Source organism: Pinus tabuliformis, chromosome X (genome assembly GCF_031772625.1).
Source record: "Pinus tabuliformis cultivar Carrire ecotype Pingquan chromosome X, CPIR1, whole genome shotgun sequence".
Classification (NCBI taxonomy): Eukaryota; Viridiplantae; Streptophyta; class Pinopsida; order Pinales; family Pinaceae; genus Pinus; species Pinus tabuliformis.
In genome coordinates, this window is record NC_142308.1 from 1327496746 (window position 1) to 1327524509 (window position 27764).

Here is a 27764-nt window from a genome sequence, read left to right on the forward strand (position 1 = left end):
TTGCATTTCTTCCTCGTCTTCATGTGCCATAGAAGATATTTCTAGTTGCTTACTAGGTGTGTCTATTTTTTTTTCAAGACATTTTGGAATCAAACAATGATATCTATGCTTCAACATTCCCTTTGAATCACTTCAGCATGATGTTTCTAACAAAAGTTATGAAAAAATTTAAAAAATACACACCTTTTTTGGATTTTTAGGAGCTCGATATTGAAATTGTTGTACCTCTATAATTTCGAATCTCCAAGGTCTAAAGTTCCATTTTTTGGTAGCCCTCCAAGTCTTCTTTCCAATTCCACAAGTCATACCAAAATTGGATTCTTCAAGAAAATGCTATGCTCAATATTTCACAATGACTTGATTATGGACTAGTTCAGTAGAGCGAACTTGTAATGAATTCCACGTGTCATTGTTTCAACCTTCGGCCCTAAAAATGATGCACAAAGAACTACAATCCATTCAATTTTAACCACTTTTTACAAAATTCAAATCTGATGCTCATATAAGAAGCTATTTTCCCAAGGTCACCTATTTGAGACTGAATTTTAGATCATGCAAAACCCTTAACTTCTTTGGACCATATCTCATAAAATATAGTGAATCAAGATCTGAAATTTCTACAAAACGTTCATCAAGCTTTTAGCTCCATGTGGTCAAAATTTCAGCTTCTGAAACTTTGTAGAAAAAAAAGTTATAGCGAAAATTCCAAGATGACCTGTTTGCAATAATGAAACCCTAGAATCCAAAGCTCAGATACCAAATGTTATTCAACCATCTCACAAAGCAGAAGAAAAGATAGATAAACGACCTTCAAGAGGAACCTCCTTTACATTACATAAACAAATATTTCTTGGATGATAAAAATGACAATACCTCCTTGGTATATATAGTAATCTAAGAGAACACAATATAATCAAGGCCTGCATAACAATAATAATGTAAGGGCACAACAATAATAATAGTGGGCTTCTATGGGGCACAAAAATAAAAACATGGGGGATACATGGGCACAACAATAATAATAGGGGGCTACACTAACAATAACAATAAGGGGGGACATGCAATACTTATTTTGTTCTCCTGGGTTTATGGAGACCTAGCGCACGTGCGCTCTCTGCTACTGTTGCGGCTGCCTGGTTTCTCTTTTGCGATAGCGCCCTGGTTCTCCCCCCTGAATCGCTCGAATCTCTCCCAGATGGCCCCTCCGGAGGCTCCACCGGAGGAGGCAGCTCAGCAACAAGCCTTTTCAGCTCTCATCAACTCCTTACCGCCCCAACGAGCTCGTCCAGCTATCTCTAAATTCGTTAAAAAAATCGAGGGATTACAGGAGGTTTCCCTTCCTCCTACCTTGCCCAGAATGGCTGCTCTTGCTTTGGCAGAAAAGGGACTGATAGGGCAATTTACAGGCCTTTGGCCCTCACCAAAAACTGTTCAGAGGTGGGTGGAAAGGAATTGGGCGAACAAAATTCAAGGGAAAATTGCTATTAGATTCTGCGGGAAGGGATACTTCACCTTCCACTTTGAGACAAAGAACGACAAGGACCTGATATTTCGCAATGGCCCTTACTTCATGGACTCCAGAGGTCTGTATTTAAACAAATGGATGCCGGATTTCGATCCAGAGCTTGATATCCCTAATGCGGTTCCTGTTTGGGTTCGTCTCCCTCATCTCCCATTGCATTGCTGGGGAGATGAATCAGTGCGTGCCATTGGAAATGCAGTCGGAAAATATATTGATCGGAGCGAGCCAAGAGACAACATGCAGGCATGTGCCCATATCTGTGTCGAGGTTGATCTGGGCAAAGGTCTTCCAGAAGCCATCAAGCTCAAAGTTGATGAATGGTCGCACATACAACAGCTTGATTACGAACAGATCCCCTTCAAGTGTAAGGTATGTCACGAGTATGGTCATTTTGCTAATCGCTGCACTAAGCTCATTAATGTTGATAACAATCCTCAAGAACAACAATGGGAAGTGGTAAAAAAGAAAAAATTAGCCCCTGGTCTCAAAATGCCCAATGAATCTGGACCTTCCTCTCATAACCCCTCCGCCCTGCCCCCATCCCCTCCTCCTTCCCCTCCTCATCGACCTCAATCCCCTGGATTGGAAAAATCCCTTCCATCTCCTCCATCCTCCAATCCTTTCCATGTTCTCTCCCTCCCTGAAGATGATCCTATTCCCTTGAATCTTCCTGAACACCCCTCTTCCCCCCATTCTATGACCATTCTCCCCCCCCTTTTATCAGACCCCCTCCCTCCTAGAATTACTCGCAGCAACTCCAAGGACCAGGGATCCTCTTTAGATGGTCAAAAGAAGCCGGGCAGAAAGACCTCCAAACAGCATAGGGATGAGAATGCACAGAAAGATATAGCTCTAGGCCTGCAGAATCCAATAGAATCTTACATTCAGGGCACAAAAGACCAAGAAATAGCAAGCAGAGACAAGGGAGGCAGAGCACCTCCTCAAATCACAGGTTTGAAATGATCAAAATCCTTTCATGGAACAGCAGGGGACTTGGGCACCCCTCCAAAACCAACGCTCTAAAAGATCTTATAGTGCAGGAGAAACCATCTATCATCTTAATATAGGAAACAAAGCAAAGAGAACCAGAAATCAACAAGATTATTGAAAGGCATAAATGTTATAAAGGAAGCATTTGCGAAGCTAGAGGGGCATCTGGTGGAATCACCACCATTTGGAATCAGGATGAATGGAATAGCGAAGCTGATTTAATAGAACAGCACTGGATAAAAACAGTATTGAGAAATAACATGAGCAAACAGCAGATTGTCATTTTTAATGTTTATGTTCCCAATCACTACAGGGATAAAGAAATTTGTTGGGACTCTCTCAGTAAAAACATAATGGAAGAAGATAACAGTAACATCATCTTAGGAGGCGATTTCAACTTAATCTTGCATGCCAATGAAAAGCGTGGGGGAAGCTTTATGCCAGATCCTTTCAGAAATCAAATGGAAAATATAATGCAAAGTGGTGACTTGATAGATATCATTCCAAAAAATCGAAAATATACATGGAGCAACCGTAGACTGGGCAGTAGTAATATAATGGAGAGGCTGGACCGGTTCCTGGTCAACATCTCCCTTCTCTCAACTTTCTCAGTTGTCAATTCCTCCATTTTGCCCTTTGCTGCTTCAAATCATTACCCAATCACTCTAGCAATGGAAATACACTGCCCCCTCGGTCCGCTTCCATTCAAATATAATCATATATGGAGCGATTATCAAGCAGCCAGAAACATCATTCAACACACCTGGGGTCAACATATTGAAGGATCCCCAGGGTTCATATGGGAGAACAAGTTAAGAAATGTGCAAAAAGCGCTCAAGAACTGGGCCAAAACACAATACAATGAACCTGAAGGGGAAAAACGTGAGCTGAAATCCAAAATCGCAGACCTTCAATGCGCAATAGAACAAAAGGAGTATTGCCAGAATGAAAAAGCTCAAGAAGAAAAACTTTACAATCAGCTGAGCAGAATCAAAAGAGAGGAGGAAGAAAAATGGCGCATTAAGTCAAGGCAAATCTGGCTGGAGAGCGGGGACAAGAACACCTCCTTTTTTCACAAACAAGCCACTGCAAGACAAATCAAAAATACCATAACAGCCATCGTAGACAGTGCAGGGAATCAACATACTGAACAATCAGATATCAAAAGGGCTGCCACAGACCATTTTAAGGAACTCTTAACTGAAACAGAGGAGGAAGAACTCTATGATGACCTACTACAGCATTTGCCAACCAAAGTCACAGCTGATTTGAATAAAAATTTGATAGAAGAAATAAAAGAGAAAGAAATAGTGGAAGCAATCTGGAGCCTTCAGCCCAACAAGGCACCTGGACCTGATGGATTCCCAATTTGCTTTTATAGAGAATACTGGGAGCTGATAAAAAAGGATCTCATCAAATACTTCAAGTGGATACAGAGAAAAGGCAAAATAGGAGGTTATACAAACTCTACTCATCTGGCCCTCATTCCTAAGGAGAACCGCCCTTCCAATTTCTCTCACTTCAGGCCTATATCATTATGCAATTCTTCATACAAAATCTTCACTAAAATCATAGTCTCTCGCCTCAAACCTCTCCTTCCGATGCTAATCTCTGAAAACCAAGGAGGCTTTATGGCTAATAGACAAATTTCAGACTCTATTCTTTTGGTTCAGGAAGCCATACATTCAAGCCATGTAAGGAATGAAAAAGGATTTATTTTGAAATTAGACTTGGCCAACGCCTTTGACAGGGTAAGGCATTCCTTCCTATTTGCAGTTCTTCAGAGAATGGGCTTCTCTCCTCTCCTTCTTAATATCATAAGAGCCTGTATCTTTGGCCCATGGATTGCCCCCCTCATCAATGGCAGACCTGGGCCTTCCTTTCAATCCTCAAGAGGATTAAGACAAGGCTGCCCCTTATCCCCATATCTCTTCATCCTCATGGCAGAATCATTCAGTTGTGCGCTTGATCATAAGAGACAGTCAGGCCTCATTACTGGCATTAAGTTTGAAGATGGCATTAAAAATATAAACCACTCTCAATTTGCTGATGATACCCTATTGCTAGGGGGGCGACCACCATTATAGCACGAAGATTCAAATCCCTATTAGATAAATTCATGAGATACTCAGGGGGTCAAATTAATCATCTCAAAAGCTGCATTTATGGATGGAATGCTTCATCTCAAACGATCCACAGCATTGCCAACATTTTTGGTGTCCCCTGTAAGTTAAATTGGGACAGCTTCAGTTACTTGGGAATGTCGGTAAGCGTAGGGAATGCAAAGGCAGGTGTTTGGGATGTAACATTAGACAAAATGAAAAGGAAAGTTCAGAAATGGGGAACTTTGTGGCTCAATCCAGCTGGGCGACAGGTGCTACTAAAATCAGGCCTTTCCTCTCTTCCCCTCTATCAATTCTCCCTGGCTCAAGCTCCAGCTTCATTCCATCGTAAAATGGACAGCGTTCTCAGGTTCTTTCTCTGGCAGGGAGGCAAGAATGAAAAGAAAAAATTCAACTTAGTAAAATGGAAACAGGTCATCCAAAGTCAAGAGAAAGGAGGTCTTGGCATAAGATCCCCATCACTCATGAATTTAGCTTTCGGTGGAAAGATGATCTGGAGACTTTTGGACAATCAAACAGCATGGTGGAAAAAAGTCCTGGAGGCAAAATACCTCAACCAGTCAAGGCAGCATCTACTCACATCCGAGATCCCCAGTAGAAACTGTACAAAGATATGGAAGCTTTGCAAAAAAGCCATTGCATTCATGGCACAAAATGTCTCCAAAGTGCCAAAAGGAGGTGAAACTGTGAACATCGGTTCGGATAAAATCATGGGGAACCCACCCATAAACAGTCACCCAGGTATGAATCCTATAATCCTTTATTTACAAAGCAAAGGTATATTTAATTTAGGCCAAATCTCTCAATGGAATGCAGCAACCAATGTTTGGATTCGCTGGAAATTTCCCCCCATCCCCCATCAACTTAAAGGCAGCTTTGATTCTTTTTGCAACCACCTGCACAGTATTGCGCCCACCATCAAAACTGATAAGGATGAGTTCAGATGGGATCCTACAGGAACCAATTATTCAATCAAAGCAGGCTATGATTACTTAAGTAGCAAGGAATACCCAATGACAGTATGGACACATTGGAAGATCTTAAAGAAAGCAGAAGCAATTCCAAAAGTCAAATTTTTCATGTGGACTCTCCTGTAAGGGAAAATTCTCACTGCAGAGAACCTCAAAAAAAGAGGCATCGTTGGACCTTCTAGATGTCCCAACTGTAAAGTTGCAGAGGAATCCATACAGCATTTGTTTATCTCCTGTCCCTTTGCAGTCTCATGCTGGAATAGTATCACTCCTTCAGCTCCTTCCATTTGGAATACTCAGCATTCCATCGACGAAGCTCTAAATAACTGGAAGAGGAGCTACCCTTGGCAATCCATGAAGCACAATCCCGCCAAAAGAGTTTGGAACGCCCTCCCATTTGCTCTTCTCTGGCGGATTTGGATTGCGCGGAATAGCATGATATTCCGAGATAAAATCACTTCAATCAGGCACCTTACCCTCAAAGCAACAAGTTTGGCCACTGAAACCATAGCCTCCAAGATAACCAAAAAAATCGATTCCACCAGTCTTTGGACAGAGGAAAGAAACTTCATTCGGAATCTTCTTGATAAGACCAATAATTCTTTAACAGTGAAAATTAGCAATTTCAGAGGCAAAGCAAACAGTCTCAGTTGGAAAATTCGCTTAACAAAGGATGAATTCAGCAGATGGCTTCAATCAAAGAATTCTCATTCTTTATTCTTTGATGGAGCATCTAAATCTAACCCAGGAGCAGCGGGAGCAGGGGGCATCATTTTCAATCCTACAGGCGACCCCATTTCCTCTTATGAATGGGGATTGGGAATCCTATCCAACAACAGAGCCGAAGCTCTGGGCCTCTACCAAGGCATCCTTCAGCTACAGGCCCAAGGGATTAAAAAATCCCTCATATTTGGTGATTCCGCCATCATAATAAGTTTAATGAACAGTAATCGGCAAGCATCCAATCTTTTTTTACAGCAAACCATCAATCGTTGTAAAAGTCTGCTATCTCATGATCAGGAGTATCTTTTTTTTCACGTCCTCCGCTCCAACAATCAAGACGCTGACAAAAGGGCAAGCCAAGCCTGCTCACGGGGAAAAGGAAGTATCCTATGCAACAACACGACCCTTCATCAATTCATACCCTGAAATCTATGATTGTTTCAAATCAATCCCCTCCAATGAACTGCGCCTCTGCTAATAAGGACTCTGACCAAACCCATAAGAAATCTGAAATATACTGCTGCAAATCCCTGATAACCTAGTCGTATCACATCGCAAGAGATTTTGATGCAGCGAATCTAATCCTTGACAGCAAGAACCGTGATCACCCATGCCTCCTCCACGTGATCTGGTCCTCAACATGTCCCTGTTTTCTCGCTATATATCTCAGCAAACCTCCTCCTCATTTCTACGCCCCTTCTCCCATATTCTTATCTGTCTTCGCTCTCTCTGTAGTGTCCATCTATTGGCCGACGACCTCTGGCCTCGCCTCTTTCTTCAGGTCCCCCCTCGACCGAATCCTCCTCATCGACTTAATAAAATCCGCTATTCTGCTCCTCTGTACTCCTGTTATAATCTTTTGTGACTTCCTTAGCTCGGCTTCAGCGCCCGGTTCCAAGGCTGATAAATCTTATAGAATTGTGTTCAGCTTTGCAGCAGCAGTAAGTGTGTGTTCTCTTGAGATCCTCAAGTTTATAATGGACAAAATCTACAGTTCAAACGGTCCAAGCACCAGCTCCTCTAGTGCAAGAGTTGCAACAGAAGACAGCCATCCGGAGGACTCCAATGCCCGACAGATCAGCCATATAAGTATCTACTAGATGTATTGTAAAGTCAGCTTGCTTTTGTCCCAATTTATCAGAATCTATACTTGTATTAGGATCTTTCAATCGGATAGTAAAAGTATTCCTGTGAACTGTCACAATGTAATTCAGCTGCAAGCGCACTCTGTGAGCTCTTCCATTGTAATATCGGAGCTTAGTCTCCCTCTACTTTTTTGAATACATCTAGCAACCGACTTTGTAAAAAAAAAAACAATAACAATAAGGGGGATACACTAGTATTATAGGGACTAATAGTGGAGACTGAACAAACATCATTAAGTTTCCAATTTGAGAAACTAGTGGAAAAACAAAAATTAAAATCATCAATCAGTTTTCATTCTCTCATTCCATGGCCTAACTACAAAGAATCTTGACATTTTCTTGATTAAGTTTGTAGTTGTATACAAGACCTATGTTTACACTTCAGATGAGAACAAGCTCAAGCTCTTCTAGTCCACATTGGAGGACTCAAGTTTGAGATGGTTCATGTTCATGTGTGATTGATTTCTCATACAATCGAAATCATTTAGCTGGAAAAATGTTTCATTATGGTACAAAAATCGCTTATACCTATGTAAGAATTCCCAACTCAAACAAAAGATTCTTATGGAATTGCATGCCTCTCCCTTAAGAGGGCACTCAGGATTTTTAAAGACTTACCACAAGATCAAGAAGGAATTTTTTTGGGATGGCCTTAAATCTAATATTCAAAAGTTTGTGGCGGAATGTTTGGTTTTCCAACAAAATAAAGTTGAAACAATTAAGACCCCGAGTCTACTACAACCTTTATCCATTCCAATTCAATGTTGGGAGGAGGTTTCAATGGATTTTATCACAGGTTTACCCAAATCCAAAGGGAAGAGTGGCATCATGGTGATAGTTGACACACTTACCAAGTATGCACACTTTTGTGCATTATCTCATCCATTTAAAGCCAATACAGTTTCTACTGCATTTATGGAAACAATTCAAAAGCTACATGGAAACCCAAAGATTATTATAAGCAACAGAGATCCCATCTTCACCGGAAATTTTTGGAAAGAATTATTTTCTTGTCTTGGTACTCAGTTAGCTCATAGTTCATCTTATCATCCTCAATCTGATGGGAAAAATGAGATAGTAAACAAATGTTTGGAAGGATATCTTCGTTGCTTTTTATCTGATAAACAGAAACATTGGGTCAAATGGTTGCCTCTCTCTAAATGGTGGTATAACAGTTCCTTCCATACTTCAACAAAAATGACCCCATTTATGGCACTGTATGGATATCACCCACCATCCATCACATCATATTTAAGAGAAAATTCTAAGGTTCAAGCAGTGGAAGATCACATCGAGAATCAACAACAAGTTCTCCAACTCTTAAAGGATAGCCTCACCTTGGCGTAGAATAGAATGAAACAGCAGGCAGATCAACATCGTAGCGAAAGAAGTTTTGATGTAGGTGATTAGGTATTCCTACGGCTACAACCATATAAACAAATTTCCCTCAAGCAAGCTAAGAAGGATAATAAATTATCACCAAAGTATTATGGTCCATACAAGGTGTTGCAAAAGATAGCTACAATGGCATAAAAATTCCAGTCTCCTGCAACTTCTCGAGTGCACCCAGTTTTCCATGTTTCATGCTTGAAGAAGGTTATGGGTGACAAGCTCCCAGTTCAAACAATATTGCCAGATCTTTTCTTTTTTAACAAAGTCGGTTGCTATATTAGTGGCTGAAAAAGGAGGAGTCAGATCTCCTGAAGTATAATATATACCGCTGGTAACTTGGATCAAAGGAGTTACAAAATGGGAATCTCTCCTTGGTCCTTTTTCTGCTTGTTCTACCTCTAAAGCTCCTTGGACTACTATAGATTCTTACATATTGGGACAACCAAAACTTACATTTGCAAAACATCTTTAATCTATTTCTATATGGCTTATTTGCCTTGCTGTGGATTCCTCCGGATTTTGATCCGGTTCTGTCTGCTTGGCACTTGAAGAGCTAGGGGCTGCCTGGTTCCACTTGTCCATCATATACTGCAGTATTGATATCGACTCTTCAGCATGACTGCATCAGTTTGACAAATGGTTAAACTGCTCATGAAGAGAAGCGACCCTATGCAGGAAAAGGTCTATCTCTGCTCAATATTTGTCATTGGTGATGCGGTTTTGATCTTCAATTCTGGTCTCCAAGATCCTCTGCTGGTTTTCTAAGATACGTTGCTACGCCTTGACTTCCTCTAATTCAGCTTGCAAATCCGCGCAGTGTAAACAGTCCTCGAAGCATGCCATAGTTACTGTTGGTGGACGGTTGCGGTCGACAACACCAGAGACAAAGAAAAAAGAAAGGACAGGCCACGAAGCTGGGTAGTTATAAACCAAAGCTCGCCTGGGAACGCGGACAATCAAACAGATAAGGCAAGGAGGGGCTGACCAGAGGTTCTGATTGATACGAAGAGGGAAAGAGCAGACTCTAATGAAGGGGCAACGGATCAGCGCTGAAGACAGCACAAGAAAGCCTGCAGAGGACGGATGCTCTTGGGGGCAGAGGAAAACAGAACAATGAAGATATAGAAAGAAGGGGAAATATATAGAAGAAGACTGCAGATAGAAAGAGCGGGAAGAGGGCAAGCCGATCACGCGATGAAGATGGAGATCCTGCAAGAAGATCTAGAAAGAGTCCTGTGAGATCCAAGGATCAGATCCGAAGGGACGTCTACCAGCTGTGATGTTGAAGTTTTCAAGGTCATTGAGTGCTTTGTGAATATCATATCTATCCAGTATCTTATTATAGTGAGCTGTCCAGCTAATGGCCCATAACTCATGATTCGACTCGTTTCTGTCATTGTTTTGGTGCTTGGCGCTAAAGAGATGCTTTTGTATCATGGCAGGGGTTGAAAGGACTCGCTGGAGTTACAGCTTAGGACACCAATTGGTCTTTCACATGCCCAGTTGGCGCATTCATCGGCCCTCTTGTTCAGTTTACGAAGAATGTGATGATATTGTATATCTTCCATTACCTGATGCAAAATTTGGTTGCGCCTGTTTATTTGTTGTAGAAGTGTGTTTGGAGAGTTCTGCTGATGAACCATTAAGCGGATGACTATAGAGGAGTCCCCGAATACTTTCACCTTCTTTATTCCTAGTTTTCCTAACTGAGTTAGGCCCTGGAACAGAGCTAATGCTTCAGCTCTGTTGTTTGAAACCTTCCCAAGACCCCATTCGTATTGCAGAATACATTCCCCATTGGCGTTACAGATCAGCCCTCCTGCTCCGACTATACCCGGGTTTGATTTGGATGCCCCGTCGAAGAACAAGTGGAAGGAGTTACAGTTACATATCCAGTTGGCAAACTCCTCTTCTTTTAGTCTCAGTTTCCAAGTACTGACTTCTGTTTTGGTCTGAGTCTCCCTCCTGCGAACTTCTTGAGCTTTGGGGTTGTTTTCCAAAATGTAACTTATGAAGTTTCGCTCCTCTGTGCTGTATTTTGTTGCTTCAATATTTCCAGTGGTGTTTATTGAGATCGTTTCCAATGCAAGTTTTTGAGCTTTGTTGCAGATTATTCGTATGCTTGAGCTTTTGTCCTGGAAGATTTTTTGATTTCTAGCTAGCCAGATACACCATAACAGAGTGTGGGGGAGAGCGTTCCAAACTCTCTTCACCAAACTACTTCTTTTTTCTTTCCAGGGGTAGTCTTTTCTCCATTTGTAGATTCTCTCAGCTATAGTGCACTGGGGTTCCCAGTTTATGTTACCTGTTGAGGCCATCTTTTCCCAAGAATCAACAACAACAGGGCATTCTATGAATAAATGGTGCATCGTTTCCTCAGCCTTGCAACAGTTAGGGCATCTGGATGGGCCATTGATGCCTCTTCTTTTTAGATTTTCGGTTGTTAGTATTTTACCTTTCAGCAAGAGCCAAATAAAAAATTTATTTTTGGAGGAGCCTCTGTTCGCCATACTATTTTCCAGTGATTCCACAAACTCATTTGATAGGTGCTATTGCAGAGATGTTGATGACTTGCTTTGATTGTGTAATTTGTTCCAGTTGCGTCCCAACGAAAACCATCCATTTCGCCTTCTTGGATGGGAGCCTTACTGTGGAGGAGCATCTTCAGATAGCTGAGGCTAGGTTCTAAGGCATTGGGAATTTCAGGAAAATACCAGCTAGTCCAGACATGTGAGTGGGAATCCCATCTTGAGATTTGAGACAGGTGATAGATTCCTCTATTGTTAAAGAAATTTATAACAGGGATGGCCTCTTTGTGCATGATCAAGGATTGTTGCCCCAGAATTTTATCAGTTCCAAATTTTATGCGGGTTCCCCCCCCAGGGACTTTCGAAATGTTTTGATTCATAAATGGAAGGGCCTTCTTACATAGTCTCCAGATTTTGGTGGATTCTCTGTTGGGGATATTGGAGTCTAAGAGTTGTTGTCTGGGAAAGCTTAGATATTTAATCTCCAGCACCTTTTTCCACCACAATGTAGGTCCTGTTATTAATCTCCAGACAATTTTTGCACCAAAGGATAGGTTTAAGAACTTTGGTGATCTGATGCCAAGTCCGCCTCTATCTTGGGTTTGAATTACATGCTTCCAGCTGACTAAATTGAACTTGTTTTTATCAGCCTTCCCCCCTTGCCAGAGGAAATGTCGAAGAGCAACTTCCAATTTATGATGAAAAATAGCTGGAGCTTGATATAGAGAAAAGCGATAGAGAGGAAGGGAAGTGATACCTTGAGAATGAGCCTGCCTGCTGGATTGAGCCACATTGTTCCCCATTGCTGCACTTTCCTCTTTACCTTGTCAATGATTCCATTCCAGGTTTCGGCCTTCAAAGGCCCCAAGATCATAGGCATACCTAAATAGGAAAAGTGGGTCCATTCCAGGTTGCATGTGACACCGAATATGCTTGCAATGTTGTGTATAACCTGATTTGTGGTATTCCACCCGTAGATACAGCTTTTGAGCTAATTAACCATGCCTCCGGAATACTCCATAAATTGGTCAAGGATTTCTTGAATCGCCTTGCTATTGTGGTGGATGCTCCCCCAATTAATAAGGTATCATCGGCAAACTGAGAGTGGTTAATGTTTTTTGCTCCATTCCCAAATTTGATGCCAGTTATAGGCCCCACTCTACAGTTGTGATCTAAAACTTGGCTAAAAGATTCAGCCATGAGGATGAACAGGTATGGAGAAAGGGGACAACCCTGTCTGAGCCCCCGGGAAGATTGGAAAGCCTCACAAGGCCTTCCATTGATCAGAGGGGAGATCCAGGGCCCTGAAATGCAGGCTACAATCGTGTTGATGAAGGAAGGCTCGAAGCCCATTTTATTTAAAACAGAAATAAGGAAGGCATGTCTTACTCTTTCAAAGGCGTTTTCCAGATCAAGTTTTAAGACAAATCCTTTCTCTTTCCTGGATAAGCTCGAATGGATGGCTTCTTGTACAAGGAGGATGGAGTCAGTGATATGCCTGTTGGGAAGGAAACCTCCTTGATTTTCAGATATCAAGGAGGGAAGAAGGGTTTTGAGCCTGGAAGCTAAGATTTTAGATATAATTTTATAGGACGAGTTTCATAGAGAAATGGGTCGGAATTTCGAAAAGGAGGTGGGCCGATTTTCCTTGGGAATGAGGGCAAGAAAGGTGGAGTTGGTGAATCCTCCTAATTTCCCTTTTCTTAGCACCCAACGGATCATCTTTATCAGATCCTTTTTTATCAGAGTCCAATACTCCCTGAAGAAGCAGATGGGGAATCCATCCGGTCCTGGTGCCTTATCAGGGTGCCAGCTCCAGATTGCTCTCTTAATTTCCTCTTCCTCAATTTCTTTGCTAAGATTATCGTTCATCTCCTTAGCGACTCCTTTGGGCAGATGCTAGAGCAAGTCGGAATAATCTTCTACCCCTTTAATTTCAGTTAGAAGGTCCCTGTAGTGTTTAGAGGCAGCTTTCTTTATGGTTTCCTGAGTGTTGTGCCGATTTCCTTCGCTGTCCATAATTGTACTTACATTGTTCCTGAGCTTTCGAACAGTAGCTTGTTTGTGGAAATAGGTTGTATTTTTATCTCCCCCCTGAAGCCATAGTTGTCTAGATTTTAGGCGCCATTTGATTTCTTCCTCCCTATTAATATGACTCAGATGTGCATATAGGGCACTTTCTTGCTCTTTATTTTGCTGCGATAATCCCTGTTCTTCAATCCTTAGCTGAACATCTTCTAGATCACTTTTGACTTTCTTTTTATTCTCTTCTGGTTCCTGATAATTGTCCTTAGACCAATCTTTTAATACTTATTTGATTCTTTTTCGTTTGGATTCCTAAATAAAACTTGGTGAGCCTTCTATATGCTGATTCCATGTCTTTTGAACAATTTTTCTAGCTGCTGGTATCCGATTCCAAAGAGGGTTGTATTTAAAGGGAATGGGACCAAGAGGGCAATGGTTTTCCAGAGTCAAAGTAATGGGGTAATGATCGGAGGCAGATGTATTGAGGATGTTAGCATATCCTGCTGAGAAGGAGGAGAGGAATGTAATATTGATTAGAAATCTGTCTAATCTTTCCATTATGTTGCCAATGCCGATCCTACGATTGCTCCAAGTGTATCTGCGATTTTTGGGAATAACGTCAACTAAATCATGCTCCGTAATGATGGTTTCTAGACGGCCTCTGGAGGGATCTAGAGTAAAGGTTCATCCCCTTTTTTTATTGGCATGAAGAATCAGGTTGAAGTCACCTGCAACTATGATGTTAGTGTTTTGTTCCCCTTCTATGCTTACCTTCAAATCATCCCAGCAGATTTATTTTTCTCTGTAGTGGTTGGGAGCATAAACATTATATATGGTTACTGTTCGATTGCCTGTTCTGCTGTCAAGAGTAGTTCTAATCCAGTTCTGATGAATATTTTTTGAGATGCAAACCCATTTACTGTTGTCCCAAATGGTAACGATTCCTCCGGAGGCCCCTCTAGCTTCGTTGATGCTTCCTAAATACTGTCTCTGTTGGTCTATAATTTTTCTCATTTCGTGCTGATCTTGTTTTGTCTCCTGTATCAGCATGATTTCTGGCTTTTCGTTGTGAATTAGATCTCTAAGGGCAGCTAATTTGGAGGGGTGCCCTAAACCCCTGTTGTTCCAAGAAAGAATTTTCATCATGATGCATTGGGCATGCGGAGAGGTGCTCGCCTCTCGTGATCTTTGTCGCTTGTCTCTTTTTCTTGGTGCCCAAGGATGAAAGATTCTATTGGGGTTTGTTTGCCCATGGATATATCTTTTTGGGCGTTCTCATCCCTCTATTGCTTGGCTGATTTTCTGCCCGGTCCCTATTTTTTCAAAGCATCACTAGATGCTCCATGCTCTTTGGAGGAACTTTTGGTAATCCTTGATGAAAGGGGCTCAAGAGGAGGCTGAGAAGAGATAGATGGAGGCTGAAGGGTGACTGGGGGCTCAGAGGGGGAATTATCAGGGACAAAGTCTACTACGAAGAGGATAAAGAAAGGATTGGAAGAGGCAGGAGAGGCGATTCAAGGGGATGGTGATCAGAGGGTGATGGAGAAGAGGAGGATGGACGCAGACTGGAGGGGCCGGGAATTTCAGAATCCAAAGAAGGCTTGGGGGGGGAGCTGATTTCTTCCTTTTGACTGTTTCCCAATGGCCATCTTGCTCATCATTGTCTACATTAACAATTTTTGTGCATCTGTTAGTGAAATTCCCGTATTCGTGACATACCTTGCATTTAAATGGAATCTGTTCATAGTCCAGCTGCTGGATATGATTCCAAGCATCCACTTTCAGCTTTATCGCCTCTGACATTCCTCGACCTAGATCCACTTCGACACAGATCCTTGCGCATGCTTGCATGTTGTCCTTGGGCTTGCTACGATCAATATATTTGCCAACAGCATTCCCTATGGCCCGAACCGATTCATCACCCCAGCAGTGAAGAGGAAGGTGGGGGAGACGGACCCAGACTGGTACAGCACTTGGGATGTCCAGTTCCAGATCGAAATCTGGGGTCCATTTATTGAGATAGAGCCCCCTTGAATCCATGAAGTATGGCCTGTTCCTGAAGATTAGATCCTTGTCCTCTTTGGATTCGAAGTGAAATGTAAAATACCCTTTTCCACAAAATCTGATGGATATTTTCCCTTGGATATTATCTAACCAGTTTCATTCAACCCATCTTTGGATTGTTCTTGGCGATGGCCAAAGCCCTGTAAATTGCCCTATTAGTCCTTTCTCGGCAAGGTAAAGTGCTGCCATGCGAGGGATAGTTGGGGGCAGCTGAACTTCCTGAAGCACATCAAGTTTCTTGACAAATTTCGAGATTGCAGGTCTGGGACGTTGTGGGGGGAGAGACTTTACCAGATCAGAGAATGCTTTTTGAGGATCGGGATCCTCCTGGTGCGAATCCGATGGGGCCATGGCTGGGCCAAGGCCCTGGCCATTTCGGAGCTGAATGCGATCTCAGGCAGGACGCGCGCGCAGCGATTAGGCTCCTCCAGAAAGCCCTTTCGAGGAAAAAAAAAATACAATATTGCCAGATCTTGATGAGGAAGGAAAGATCATATTGGAACCTGAAGCAGTTAAAGAAACAAGAACTCGACAAATGAAATCGATCAATTTCAGAGTATCTCATCAAGTGGAAGAACCTACCCGTTGAAGATTCCATATGGGAGGATGAGAATTTTTTACAGAATCATCCAGAACTACTCAAGTGTTGAGGACAACATTCTTTTGAAGGGAGGGGCATGTTAGGTCCCTATAATACTAGTGATTACCCCATTACTTTTGTCATTGTATCCCTTATTGATATTGTTGCGACCCTATTGTCCCCATATTGTTATTATTGTGCACCCCAGAAGCCCACTATTGTTATTTATGTGGCCTTATATTATTATGGTTAGGTCGGCTTGGGTTATATTGTGACCCCTTAGACTCCTATATATACAAAGGAGGTTTTTTCATTTGAATCATCCAAGAATTATTCATTTTGTGTAATGTAAAGGAGGTTGCCCCCTCGAAGAGGCTTATTTTGAAGCGTTAATCTCTCTTTTCTATCTTTTTGTGAGAATATTGGAGACAATTCCTTTCATCTCAATTTTCCAGCATACATGCAAATGTACTCAGTGGTGAACGTTGAAAACTTAAAGTTTTATGAGCCTTATTTGATCATGGACACCGAAGAAGTTGGACAAGCTCCTATAGTGGATGATTTTGCACCCGAAGACTTGGACAAGCTACTTGAGGATATCATTCTTGACAGTAATACTAGGGCTTCATGATGGGGAGATGTGGAGTACCTTCGTATTAGTTTAAAGGCAATGCATCCAAGTAAGGTTTGATGGACTGAAAAGGAGAAAGTGATGGATAAATTCCCTCACTCGCCAATTGACTAATAGATATTTTGGTGGCCCAAAATCTTATTAGAGGGGAGGAATGATCGAGGTGGCTCTAGAAATAGAAGTGGTTTTGAAAAATATCAAAACTCAAAGTCATTGGATTGAAGTGGAACTAGGGTTAGATCAAAGATCTCAACGCAATCTTTCCAACAGCGCAAACAACGCCTCAATCTGAGGTTGTATGTGAAAGTTGTGGCCGATCAAAGTTATGGGAAAATTGGGCCCAATCGCAATCACTAATGAGGAAACAATTTGGCAAAGGATCGGCACATGGAATACGACCACCGGAATGGGAGAATTTTTCACATCTTTAATTTTTCCGATGACCCCAATTTTGCATGACAAATTTTTTAACCTCCTTCTTCCAAATATTTAAAAAATATTAAAAAATAGGTCGGCGGGCCACCAACCCCGCCACCATCCAACTATACAATAAAAATATGTTTGGAACCATATGGGTAAGGCCACAAGTGACCCGGACCCTACCAACAATTGTTAACTATAATGAGGGGCCGACAGGGTTTGAACCTACCTAGCTCCGTGGGCTTTCCCACCGACTAGGCGGCCTTGTTACCAACGATCCAACCGTTGCCAAAAATTTAAAGTTGAGGAGCCATAATGGGGGGTACTGTAAGTTGGATCTCGGGACCTCCCCCAAACAACATGCCTTAATATGACTCCACCAACCAACGGGCCAACGACCCATCCTTTGAAATCTCTGCGCGAAAACTTGTATAAAAACACACTTGCACCATTCGACGGGGGAAGAGCAGGAGTGAACTTCCAACCAGGTGCGGAACCATGACCAACAAAACCATGATGTCAGGTTCCAAGTGCAGAACCTTGACATATGGGTATCTTTTGATGCCAAGAAAGATTCCTTGGGGGTTCATAAGTGTTTATGTCAGAATTTGTTCAAGTTTATAGTCGTTTGACACGATTTCATGCCACGAATCTAATGGTGATGTATGTTTCCGCAACTAAGCTTTTCATTTTAATTTCATGCCAAAAAATGGAGGTATAAGGGTCATTTATGTAATTTGATTTATGTTTCCATTTAATGAAAGAGGCTTCCCCACATTGAATAGGGCCCAAAGACATAGCCCACACTGGGTGAAATCTATAATTAAATCATTTTGTGCATTTCATGTCATGGTTACTTTTGATTTTTAATTCTTTTTGTGTGTTTAAGTTACTTGGTTACATGCTCTTTTATATGTAATTCTATAGCATCCTTGAAGTAAAAGTTTTGGATCAATTAATGTGATGGCCATGCAGACCATGGAGCAACTACAATTGACTCACCTTCACCCTAAACCCACTATCTCGGAGGTTGCAGATAGATCAAAAATTAAACCAGAGGGTGTTTTCGATGTCATGATCATCTCCATAGATTCTTGGGAATACCTGCATACTTCATAGTTATACAACCTAAAAATCCTATAGGGGACATCCATTGATCTTGGGATGACCATGGCTTGCCACAACTGATGCCTATATTGGTTACCTCTGGCGAGATGGTTATTGCACATGGATAATCAAGAAAGAAAGTCACCCTTTATCCTCTTTCCAAATCTACCCAATATCTTCTTGATACATTGCGGCTTGATGACAATATTAATGATGAGGATACCCAATCCATTTGTGTTATTGATTTGATTTTGAGCGTACAGAATGTATTGAGGAGAGTCAAACTCGTGACTTCCTTGTTAAAATGGACTCCTTGCAGAAATTTGGATTATTCCATCTCACTTTTAGCCCAGGTTTTCAAGAGAGTTTTGATCCCTAGATTTCATCACCACTACAAAATTTAGTATTGCCACAAATACCCATGAACTTGATGTTTCCCTTGTTGAGGTGAGTCTAGGTAAATCATTATACAATAATTCACAACTCAAGTAATCCCAATAAGAGCAACTGGTGAAAATGTTGCAAAATCATCTCGGTGCATTTGCTTGGAGTTATGAAGACATGAGAGGCATTCCTCTTGAGACTTGTACTCATCAAATCTATATTCAAGAGGGGGATATACCTGCCCTAAAATCCTAACGACGAATGAACCTTGCGCTTAATGACATTGTGAAAGAAGAACTTCAAAAACTCCTTGATGTTGATTTTATTTACCCCATCTCTAACCGTCGATGGGTCTCTCCCTTCGTAGTATTTCCGAAGAAATATGGTAGGTGGTGAATTTGTGTAACTACCAAGAATTGAACAAATTCACCCTTAAATATTACTTTTGCCTCTCATTTATAGACCAAGTACTAAATACCCTAGCTAGTAAAAAGTACTTTTCCTTCCTTGACGACTTTAGTGATTATAAGCAAATACAAATAACACCTAAGGATCAGGACAAGACTAACTTCACCTATCCTTGAGGAACATTCACTTAGAGGGTGCTCCCCTTTGGGCTATGTAATGCCCTTACTACCTTTCAATGGGATGTTTTATCCATCTTTGTTGATCTTGACTTTGTTGAGGCATATATGGATTATTTTTTCGTATATGGTAATTTCTTTTAGGAATCCCTCAAGAACTTGGAAAAGGTGTTGATTAGGGGCCAAGAGTCTAATATTTCCTTATGTAATGTTAAATTTAAAATGATGTTTAATGTGGGAATAGTCCTTAGTCACCTTAAGGTATACAGGTTGACCCTTCCAAATTTGAAGTTATTATACACTTCTCAGTACCTAAATCCCAAAAGGAGGTGAGGAGTTTTCTATGAGATGTGGGCTACTATAAAATATTATTTGAGCACTTTGCTAATATTTTTGCTCCTCTTTTTTGTTTACTTTATAAAGATATTGACTTCCCTTGTACCAATGCTTGCTAATGTTCTTTTGAGTAATTGACTAAGGCGCCTATCTTGAGGGGACCTAATTGGTCCATTATATTTCACATCTCCACCGATGCCTTAGAACTTTCTATTGGTGCAACATTAGGACAAGAAGAAGGGAAATCATCCTATTCTATTTACTTTTCTAGTAAGATCCTTTCGCTTGTTGAACTAAACTATACACAGACAAAAAATGAATTTTTAGTTTTGATTTATGGCATTAATAATTTTAGACACTATATAACCAAATATAAGGTGTTTGTACACATAGACCATTCTACTATAAAATATTTAATGAATAAATTACTAGGTGATTATTATACTACAAGAATTTAACATTATTGTTATTGATAGGCTTGGTAAAGCTAATGTAGTAGCTATTTTTCTTTTTAGAATAGATAATCTAGGCCAAGTAATTCTTGTTGATTATTCTTTCTCTAACAAGCATTTATTCATTGTTTCTACTAACTTGTCATGGTTTGTAAACATAGCAAACTAATTAATCACAAGGAAAACACCACAACATATTTATGTTTGAGAAAAACGAAAAATTATTAAAGATAGTGCCTCATATTCTCGGGTTCAAGGAAAATTCTTCTGCACCAATACTGACTTGATTATTTGCAAATGTGTGCCTGAGGAGAAAGTGTTTGACATATTAAATGTTTCCCATGATGAACCATGTGGGGGCCACTTCCATGATAAGAGGAATGCATGCAAGGTCCTCCACTCAGGCTATTATTTTCCTTCCCTTTTTAGGGATGCCAAGGAATATGTTCGTAAATGTGACAACCAGTGCAAGTTGGAGAGATTCCTTTGTGTACTCAAGTAATGGTGGATCCCTTTGAAAAATGGGCCCTTGATTTCATGGGACCAATCACGCCAAGATCACACAAGAAAAGGCATATTTTGGTTTGTGCTAATTATGTTACAAAATGGGTTGAAATTAAACAACTTTCTTTTGCCACTAAAAAATCTCAATAGAATTTTGTTTGAAGATATTTTTACCAGATTTGGTGTGCCTCGAGAAATTGTAACTAAATAGAGTTCACAATTTACTTCAAAATTTGGGAGATCCATCATGGAGCAATATAAGATCAAGCACCAAAAGTCCTCACTGTACCACCCACAGCCAATGTCCAAGTGGAATCCACTAACAAAGTCCTTGAAGCCATCTTGACAAAGACTGTGCATATGCATCATAGTGATTGAGCAGCTTGGCTTCGAGAAGCTTTATGGGCATATCAAACCACATGGAGGAATACTACTAGATGTTGGAAAATTAAGATTAGGGCAGCATATTAAATCCATTTTCCATGCATGAAATTTACTTGTGATATTTAGTTCTTCTTTTATTATTATGCTTATGTTCTCATCATCAAATAAATGAAAAAATAATAAAGATCACAACCATAAAAGAGAGACACTAGAAATAGGCTCCAAGCCAGGGCAAACCCCCTCCAAGGGGAAAACCCAAAAGAACTTCTCTTTTTATAGAATCAAATTTCAAAGGGGACTTCCAAGACCAAACGCTAGACCAGGCCTCCTACCAAGTAAACTAGCCAATCTCCAAGCATAACTAGCCAATATCTCATCACAATTAGGTTTCTTCTAGCCTTTCAAGTTTACCAAACCAATCTACAATACCACTTGCAACTTCAACATTGAGGTAACCCTAGATCGCACGTGTAACTGAAAAAAGGCAATTTCAGGCTTTCAAAATTTCTAAGGCTTCCTCCTTGCATCGTTATCGTTTTCTTTTCTTCCTCAAGGAATTCACACTACTTTCTTTCCTTCATATCGAATTAAGATCAGTGATCTTGCTTATGTGTCAAACAAGTCAAATATTCTTCCTTTTACAGCCTTCCAAGAGGCTTGAATTACTCTCTTAAGGTCAACTTCTTCTTTGATGGCCTACTTGGCCTTGAGAGCCTACAAGACACGCCTAAATCATAAAATAATATTACTTTCTTTGATACAAGTTCCCAATAGGGTCTTTTACAATATGACAATGACCATGACTCATGATAAAAACCTAGAATCATGCAATGGATGCTTTGACATATTGACCTATGACCCAAGCATGAAACCCATGCTTTATAAATAATTTTATTTTATATTTTTCTTTCTTATTTTGATCAATACATAAAGGTTAAATTATTACATGAGTCAAATGACAATTATGAAGACCGAAACTAATTACATTATCCAACACTTCCTCTTAACTAGGGAGGTGTTCATAATGGTACAAGGGCATTACTCCTTTGAAAATTTCTCATAAGAAGAGTCAGATTGATATTTTATCTTGTAAGCATCAACATTATGATCAACCAACATTATCTCTAAGGCCTAACTAGACATTATGTTGAGAGGCTTTACGTGTGATGCCTCACTACTCTCCAAGGCACATACCCCATCCAGATGTCCACAAGGTATGTCCTTTTAGTACTATTCTTATTTTGGATTTCCAATCCTGAATCCTCAAAGAATATCGGTCCTCTTCAAACACTCTTATCTTGGACACCTATCCTATTTTTGAAAAGTGTAACTAGGTTCGGTCTTCATAATGATAAATGTAATTATGATTTTATGTACTTGATGTGAAGAAGAAAAATAAAATTATTTTTGTAAAGCTTGAATCATGAGTTTCATGATCAAGGGATTTTATTTTAGTTAAGTCTCCCTTTGTGAGCCTTTAGGATTATTCATCATGTCATAAAAGTCAATTGAGTATATTTCATGTATGGAAGACCCTTATTGGGCATGTTTCATATGTATATGAGTCATTAAAGGACCCTCCAAGACCAAGCTCAAGCACCTCCTTCAATTCGGCATAAAGATATTTCTAGAAAGGCATGTCAGCCTTGTAACTAGTAGCAGTCGGCTTATTTGATGGCCAGATCACTATATATAGGGAAACTCAACCTCCATTTGAAGAAAAAAATTTGGTCAAGCAATCTACAATAGGAAGAAGAGCAAAGATCGAAAGGAGTAGTCTCATAACCAGTGAAGTGAAATGAAAGAAGAGCGAAGAAGTCTAGCACTATTTTTGGTTATTTTCTCTTCACACATGTGGCCAAAATTAGGGTTTTTGCAGTGGGGTCATAATAGTCCTTAGAGAAACCAATAAGGAAGTCACCTATCATTTTTTTTCTGGCTGAAGCCTTAAGAAAAAGTCTCCAATATTAGCGAAGGAAGAAATCATCTCAAATCTCCCTCTATCATCTCACATGTGCAGAATTGCAGAGGTACAAGTAGGTCAAAGATTGCAGGTATGTGGAAATTATCCGGATCTTGGGGGGAGGCCCTAAAGATCTAGAAGATTGAAATGGATCTCGGGGGGAGGCGCCCAAGATCTGAAAAATTGAAATGCCAGAAGAAAAAGAGGAGAATGCCCAATAAACAACCACAAAGATTTTTTTTTTAAAACAAAGAATAACTGTAAAGGCTACATTGTGGCGGACAATCTGTCCTTTCACAAAATGCAACTTGTTACTTATAGTCTTTTTCAGTTACAATACCACGGGTAAATTCCATGGGCGAATGAATACCATGGGTGGATGTCACAATACCACAGTTCAAATCCATGGGTGAATGAATACCATGGGTGGATGTCACAATACCACAGTTCAATTCCATGGGTGAATGAATACCATGGGTGGATGTCACAATACCATGGGTGGATGTCACTTACAATACCATGGGTGGATGCCACTTAAAATACAATGGGTAAATTCCATGGGTGGATGAATACCATGGGTTGATGTCATTTTGCATTCGGATCAGGAAAGGAGCCAAAATTTCAGAGTAGACAAGATTAGCAGTGAAGGAAGGCAGTTTGACAAGTGTTGACTTGGTCAAGAAGAATAAGCTTGAAAGAAGGGGTTTGTAACTTGGTCATGGAGAGGTTGTGTCAAGGGTCTTGGTCTTGGTATTCGTCAATTGAAGTCTCTATAAGAAGAAGAATTCGTTTGGGTTTTCCTCTCAAGTTGGAGAGGTTTTGGCCCTAGATGATCACCTACATTTTGTGTCTCTTATCTCTTTATTATTTATGCATTGGTAGTTGTTTGATGAATAAAAAAACAATAATAATCTAAGTAAAGAGAATATCATAATCTAAAGAAGTAAAAATCATTCACAAGAAGTTATCATTAGAAGAGAAATATCCTAATTGATATGCCCTAGATTTCTCAACATGGTATCAAAGCTAAGGTGACACTCAAGCATTCAAGGATCAAATCTCAAGGAAGGCATCAAAGTGAGTCTATAAGGTCATCTTGAAGTCAATATCTACAAAGAAGTGTCAAAATCCTAGGTCGAAGAAGAAGCCTTTACTAAAAATAAATTTTGGGATTCTCACTCAAGTCATCATCAAAGAAAAGGACCTCAAAGACCCTATTTCCACTCAAGAAAGGAAGGACTTGGCTCATTAGCTAGATCAATGGAATTGTCATCATAAAAGATATCAAGGCAATCTCCTTCTCTCTAAAGCAAAGGATTTCATCTAAAAAGAAAATCCTTATCCTTGAAGAAGATCATCCAAGAAGTCATCAATCATCATCAACAAAGGGATCAAGTTGAAAAGTTCATATTCACTTGACAAGTAAGTATATTCATCCATATAAATTAAATTTATTAAAATGACTTCATTTTATAAGGGGATAAACAAGTTGGTTGGGTCATCGAACTTCCTTGCATGGAAAAGGAGGATAGATTTAGTCCTCAAGGAAAATGAAGTTATTGATAATGTCAATGGAAAAGTCTCCAAACCATCTGAAGGTAAATAACTATCCAATATATGAAAAAGGATCTAAGGGCTCAAAGGATCCTTATAGAATCCATCAAGGATTCCCTCACCCCATATGTAGCACAGTTGGACACATCAAAAGGGATATATGATAGGCTAGTAGAATTATTCTTTGAAAGCATGACAAGAAAAATCATATCACTAAAATCTAATCTATTCAAATTGAAAGCATAAAAGGACGAAGGGATATCTACATGTCTCACAAAATCATCTCTAATAAGGAATCAACTTCAAGATCGAGGAGATATGATGTCCGATAAAGAAATGATTGCCATTGTTATAAATGCTCTAATTTATGAACAAGGAAACCTTGTATCAAAGGCCTATGAAGGGGAGAAAGCTATCCCATTCAATAATTTGTGGTCTCTATGCAAGAGTCAAGAAATCAATTTGAACGAAAAAAGTGATACAAGATCAAATGAGAAAGGTCAAACATTTATTGTCGTGTCAAGAAGCAAAGGGATATTTGGCAAGTTTGGTCCTCAGAAAAAGAGGAAGATCAATATGTCTAAAATCCAATGCTATGGATGTCAAGGATATGGTCACTTCAAGAGAGACTGTCCTAAGCTCAAGAAGCACATCAACAAATGAATAAGGGAAGAATCTGAAAAGAAGAAATTCAAGGAGGAGGTAAAATATCTCTACTATTGTTGAGATAAGTTTTCCTCACCTAGTTCTTCCCAAGTTTTTTTTTTCTATTATGAAATATAACTATCACGATAGGAATCATTATAAGCATGATAGGATGCATCATGGCATCATAGAAGCATTGAAAGCAAGAGCTCATAACATCATCATAGAAAACCATGGAAGATAGCTTAAGTCTGTGGCAATCACCTATGGAAGGATATAGCTCTTGGTAACCTTATTAGAAGCATAAGTGGCACTTATGGGAAAAAGAAAAAAAAGTCATCTAACACAAAGCTCGTCATACATCAGTCAAAAGGAAACACTTGTTGGATAAGGATACTCAAGGTACTCTATTGGAATCTTCATTGGAAATTTCACCAATCAAAAGGAAGCAAGGGTTTCATCAATAATTCCATCTTGTGTGAATTCATGGGATGATGGTATGATGACAAAAGAGGTGAAGCAAATCAAGGGATTGAAGTTATTTCAATCAATGAAGATGTTGAAGAAGTCTAGATGACCTAAAGTAAAAATGAGGTATGTATGCTTGTATTTGATATTGTAGAGTCATGTCATATGGTTGCAGGTAACATGGATAAATTCTCTATCTTGAGAGCATGATCAAAAGAAAGGATCTCCTCAAAGGATGCAAGAAGGCATGGGTCACAAATTAACTAGATCAAATCAAAATAATATGTCCTCATATGAAATATGAGGTTTTTAACAGTGATTGGAGGAACTCTAATTAAAATTTCCTAGGAAGAAAAATGTGTAAAGAAAGAAGGAAAGAGATCGTGGAATATGCAACCATGAAGAAGACAATCAACATCCAATGATTGAAATATTTAACTAGGATATCTCCATAAAGGATATGAAGACTTTGATGAAGTCTGAAAAAAGAAAGAGACCCTTCATGGTATCTCTTTTGGAGATGTATCAATATGTATGCAAAAAGAAAGAGACCCTTCATGGTATCTCTTTTGGAGATGTATCAATATGTATGCAGGATGTTGATGCAAATTGGATGATGTCATGATGAAAGACCATCAAAAAGTAATTTTGATTTAATGATTCATTTCTTATTTTTGAATGATATCTCCATGGGATTATGCAGGGATGCCAATGGAAGAGTTTTGGATGTCTTCCACCACTGATAACCATGTAGCTGGATGAAATATCCTTAAGGAAAAATGGCATGAAGAAGGCAACAAAGCATGAAGGAGGATCATACATGGACTAATGGATCACTTTCCGATGAAAGGAATGATGACATGACTGACTCATGGATGAAAGTGATGGATGGTATGTGCCCTAGGAAGAAGTCCTGTAAATGTATACTCCTTAACCAAGAAGAAAAATTCATGACATCAAAGGAAGGAGTTCTACAAGAAATTGGTTGTCCCATGATTTCCACTTGAAGAGCTACTAACAGCAAGTCCCTGGTCAAGAGGGAGCTTGGTCAAGTCCCTAGTTAAGAGGGAGATTGGGTATATTCTTGTTTGTAGGAATGGGTACATTCCTTTAGTGGAATGGGTATGTCCTCCCTAAATTGAGAAGGAGAGATAGACACATCAATATTGTCTTCACTTGGGAAGACATAGTGCAAGATTGGGTAAACATTTGGCATTCGATGCTCTTTGAGGATGAGTTATAGCATCCAAGATAAGAGTAGTCATAGAGGACCGATATTCTTTGAGGACTAGGAATCCAAGATAAGAATAGTCCTAATGGAACATACTCTGAGAGAACCCAGGTGGGGTATGTTCCGAGAGAAACAATGATGAGAATGTCTATACATCATTAGTCTCACCGGCATTGAGCTCCGATCTTTTAGAGAGATAGAGTTGCTAGTCAAGGCCTTGCTATGTGACAATGCTAGTTGATATGATGCTATACAAATGGGTTACCAATCCAACTCTTCTTATAAGAATTCTTTAGACTAAGAATGTCCAAGTACCTTTTATGGATTATGAATACCTCCCTAGTTAAGAGGGAGAGTTGAAAAGTGTAACTAGGTTCAGTCTTCATAATGACATGTGTAATTATGATTTTATGTAATTGATGTAAAGAATAAATATATATATATATATATTTTTGTAAATCTTGAATCATGGCTTTGATGATCAAGGAATTTTATTTTAGTTAAGGCTCCCTTTGTGAGCCTTTAGGATTAGTCATCATGTCATAAAAGTCAATTAAGTCTATGTCATGTATGGAAGACCCTTATTAGGCATGTTGCATATGTATATGAGTTATTAAAGTACCCTCCAAGACCAAGCTCAAGAAGTTACTTCAAGTCGGCCTAAAGACATTTCTAGAAAGGCATGTCAACCTTGTCAATAGGAGAAATTAGCTTATTTGATGGGAATATCACTCTATATAGGGCAGCTCGACCTCCATTTGAAGACAAAATTTTCAGTCAAGCATTCTACAATAGGAAGAAGAGTGAAGATCACAAGGAGAAGTCTCATAACCAGCGAAGTGAAACAAAAGAAGAGCGAAGAAGTATAACATTATTCTTGGGTATTTTCTCTTCACACGTGTAGTAGAAATTAGGGTTTCTACAGTGGGGTTATAATAGTCCCTAGAGAAACCACTAAGGAAATCACCTATAATTATTTTTTTTGGTCGAAGCCTTAAGAAAAAGTATCCAAGCTAAGCAAAGGAAGAAAGCATCTCA

The 27764-nt window shown here is 39.8% G+C and overlaps 1 protein-coding gene across 1 annotated transcript; it reads left to right on the forward strand.

Moving 5' to 3' along the window:
- The first annotated feature begins 1195 nt into the window (after positions 1–1195).
- LOC149144985 (uncharacterized) lies at positions 1196–26257 on the forward strand. Its single transcript, XM_089452325.1, has 4 exons — positions 1196–1437; positions 1582–2474; positions 2651–3967; positions 26199–26257. Exons 1-4 carry the CDS (start codon positions 1196–1198, stop codon positions 26255–26257), a joined length of 2511 nt encoding a protein of 836 aa, XP_089308451.1.
- The last annotated feature ends 1507 nt before the right edge of the window (positions 26258–27764 follow it).

Excerpts from the sequence above, each read along its gene's own strand:
- LOC149144985 (XM_089452325.1), top strand. The coding sequence starts at position 1,196 with ATGGCCCCTCCGGAGGCTCCACCGGAGGAGGCAGCTCAGCAACAAGCC. Across the intron at positions 2,475-2,650 it reads AGCACCTCCTCAAATCACAG|GAAGCATTTGCGAAGCTAGA; the intron begins GTTTGAAATGAT and ends AATGTTATAAAG. Across the intron at positions 3,968-26,198 it reads GAGAAAAGGCAAAATAGGAG|GGATGCCAATGGAAGAGTTT; the intron begins GTTATACAAACT and ends GGGATTATGCAG.